The 3,434-nt window shown below is 39.2% G+C and overlaps 1 protein-coding gene across 1 annotated transcript in view; it reads left to right on the top strand.

Moving 5' to 3' along the window:
• Positions 1 to 3,434, top strand: part of LOC102302067 — a 6,751-nt gene that overhangs the window by 1,439 nt on the left and 1,878 nt on the right. The window contains exons 3-6 of the mRNA XM_014338129.2: positions 877 to 916; positions 1,219 to 1,325; positions 2,255 to 2,311; positions 2,409 to 2,780. Of these exons, the coding sequence (XP_014193615.1) occupies positions 877 to 916; positions 1,219 to 1,325; positions 2,255 to 2,311; positions 2,409 to 2,780 (576 nt within the window). The remainder of the gene's footprint in view (positions 1 to 876; positions 917 to 1,218; positions 1,326 to 2,254; positions 2,312 to 2,408; positions 2,781 to 3,434) is intronic.

Below are 3,434 nucleotides of genomic sequence, written 5' to 3'. Positions count from 1 at the left end.
AAAATCTTTGCCAAATCAAACATACAGATCATCAATAATACTGACAGGACAGATCGGGTTAACCACAACCGCCTTCGGTGCTGTTTGCCAGCAGGGTTGTGGTGGAGACTGTGCCACTGTTGGCTGAAGGCAAGGGAAGAGGAAGGGCGAAGGAGTCTTCAGAGTCATCCATAGAAAAGGAAAGGCCTGAATGTGGAGGTGAGAGTAGGGTCTTGAAATGTAAGGAGCTTGACTGGTAAAAGGAGAGAATGCAAAGTAAGAGAGGCAAGGATGATATGGTTTGGATGTGCAGAAGAGGGATAGCAGATATACTGGACAAAGGATATTGAGAATAGAGCTGCCAGGCAGGAAGAACAGAGAAAGACCACAGGGAAGATCCATGGATGCAGTGCTAGAGACGGGGTGAGATGGTGCCAGATCATATATACTGTGGTGGTGACCCCTAAAAGAAGTGGTCGAAAAAAGTGTTTCGCCTCAGCTGTCTATAAAACCATAAAACACAAAGATTGTTGCAATCAATTTTATAATTCGGTTCTTGCTTTGTGATGACACTGGAGGAACGCAATTATATTTACACCAATGTCAGCATCAGTTAGGTGCTGGCTAAATGTTAAGATAATGTGAAGAGGAAAAACAGGGCCGTTTATTTGAAGTAAGAAAGATATCGTTGTGGTCCTGGTATAAAAGAGGGAATAAACAAATACAAATGCAGAATAAAGAAAGAAAAAAACTTTGGCTATGGACAAAATTGATTAAACAATCATTGCACCCCAGTACCTTTAAACCACCGCTATGTTTGTTTTATAGTGTGAGTCATGCGTTATACTGATATTTCTAACGGGTTAAAAGTCATGTAAGTGCTTGTAATTTTTCCAGGAACAAAGTGGCTCCCTGAACAAGAACATACCACCTATTGGTAAGGCCTTAGCAGCTGTGTACATTACACTGTGATATGTTTGTTTCTGATGCAACTTTATTTGACATCTCTGTGTCTACAATGTCTAAGGTTGCAAAAGTAGGATATTTTATTTAACAAACGTTATTATTTATCAGAAATTCATTTATAGCATGTTAATGCACATAAAATCCTGATCATCACAGTATTTCATAAGATGTTAAGAGTATAAAAATAACAAGGTGGAAATGTACACTTTTGGCTTAACCTGGGAATTATATGTTAATGCATTTGTTTATGATTCTTCTGTCCCCTAATTGCAGGTAGTAGTGGTATAGACCACAAACCTCATGGAGCAGACGTCTCAAGTTTCCTCCATGAATATCCAGTCTGTGTGTCACAGGACAGATGGACAGTGAGAGGAGAAGAGGTGATAAAACAGACACTAGGGCTGTGCGATATGACCAATATCTCATATCCTGATATAAGAATTCTATTGTCCTGATAACGATATAAATCGCAAAAATATAACATTTTTGTAAATTCTGTGAATCTCGGGCAGCTCGACTTGCGGGAAGTGTTTCCAGCTGCGCGTCATGTAGCTGGAGTCGAGTGTTTTAACCGATGCATGAAACTATACATTTTTAGACATAAGTTGTAACAGCCGCCGTTTTCTTTGTGAGTATTTAGACTTAGAGACTTAGAGCTTTTTATTGTCATTGTGCAGTTTCTTGCACAGTGAAATTGGGTAGCTGAACCACAAAGGTGCTAAAGTAAGAAGAAGAGAAACCAATATACAACGTGCTGCGGGGAACAGCCTGTTCTAACGTTCGAGTCTAAGGTTTATTTTTTAGCACCTGGCGGCTCTTTTTTTACTTCTCATTCGTAAAAATTTTTGAAGTCTCAACAGGATCTTGAGCTTTATTGTGAAAGGTTTATGTGGAACATAAACAAGCGGACACGCGATGGTTTTACCGTCGTTGTTGCTAACGACAACGCATAAAAACATGCGCTTGTCCGTCCTTAGTGTGGTTATATAAAATATAAGAGAAAGAGAGAACTTTAGGAAATTAATATAGCCACTACAGTGACCATTAAAACGATGAAAAAATATTGCCGTAAAGAGTTTATTTTTGCGACACCACGAAACAAACGATAGCGTAAAATGAAACGATAGACGTTTTTATATCGTCATCCGATATATATCGTTATATCGAACAGCCCTAACAGACCCATCCAAATATTTTTCTTTTTACCCACCATGGTTACATTTTTTTTTTTCAAATCTTTATCTATCAAAACAAAAAACAGGACTTTATCCTTTTACTTCTAACCTTGTGGCTACTTCTTTCTTTCTAGCGTATCCAAGAAAACTTGTTGCATCCATGTTTTAATGCAGAGGGAAACATTAGTCTGGTAATGTTTTGTAATTTATGATTTATAGCCAAGTACTCTATATCTCCCAATCTCACATTTAATCATTACGTTTTGTATTCCTTTCGTTTTCTTTCAGAGGAGTCCAGGTCCCATGATGGAGTACTTGGTGTATCTTAATAGCCAGCATTATGGGGCAGATTGTCCCAGTAACGGACCTGCCAGCCCCGCTGTCTCTCCAGTAGGCAACTGGCCTCGTCACTCTACACCCATTCCTAGTTCACTGACAGCTATTTCTACTACTGTTAGCTCCATGATGACTAGCTTCATGACTGATTCATGTAGTCCCATTGGTTTTATATGTGGTGTCACTACTTCAGCCACAGACCCTCTAATGTCCACCCCCAAGAGTCTCTGCTGCTCTGACCAGGATCCTGCCAGTGCTGCAGCTTACCTTCACCTCCTGGGAGAATCGTTATCCCTGATTGGACACCATCTCCAGGAGACAGATGTGAGTAGATTCAATTAAAAAAAATCTTTTTATAAGACACTTAATGTCTTTTGTTCATCTCTCACATGTATTCTTCATCTTGCTTGTATAAATTCAGAAACGAGGGGTAATAGTGTTCCCAGAACCAGAACTACTTTATATCTTTGCTAATCAGAAGTAAACATAGAAGAGATTTTGATCTTAAACAGATACTGTGAAGGCCTCGATAATTGGAGTGTATCCCAAGATAGTTGGTGGGAGTTGAAACATTATACAGTCCTACAACGTGGTGCTTTCTTTATCTTTTTCTGTCTATATTCCAAACTGGTTCACAGAGGCCTGTTTTCACAAAGCGAGTTTAACATAGCCAAGCTATCTTTCCCTTATCTAGATTAACTTGTTTTAACATTGGCAATCAGGATAAACGGTCACATGAGGCTGGTTATCAACTTGTTACGCTAACCTAGGGTGAAAAATGTTGGCAGTCTCTAACCAGTCACTATTATAGATAAGTGTACTGTCAGCAGAGTGACTCATTTTACAAAGGAAGATGAAACAATAGTGTGCGAAAAAATATCAAGAGGTTAAACTGACTGAAAAGCAATAAAGCTGCTACAGACGAAGCAGTGCTCTAAGTGTGTGTGTGTGTGTGTGTGTGTGTGTGTGTGTGTGTGT

Source organism: Haplochromis burtoni, unplaced genomic scaffold (assembly GCF_018398535.1).
Source record: "Haplochromis burtoni strain Fernald_Lab_line unplaced genomic scaffold, NCSU_Asbu1 Contig_212, whole genome shotgun sequence".
In the NCBI taxonomy this organism is placed as follows: domain Eukaryota; kingdom Metazoa; phylum Chordata; class Actinopteri; order Cichliformes; family Cichlidae; genus Haplochromis; species Haplochromis burtoni.
The sequence above is the reverse complement of the archived record's forward strand: the minus strand, read 5'-3'. Positions and strand labels throughout refer to the sequence as shown.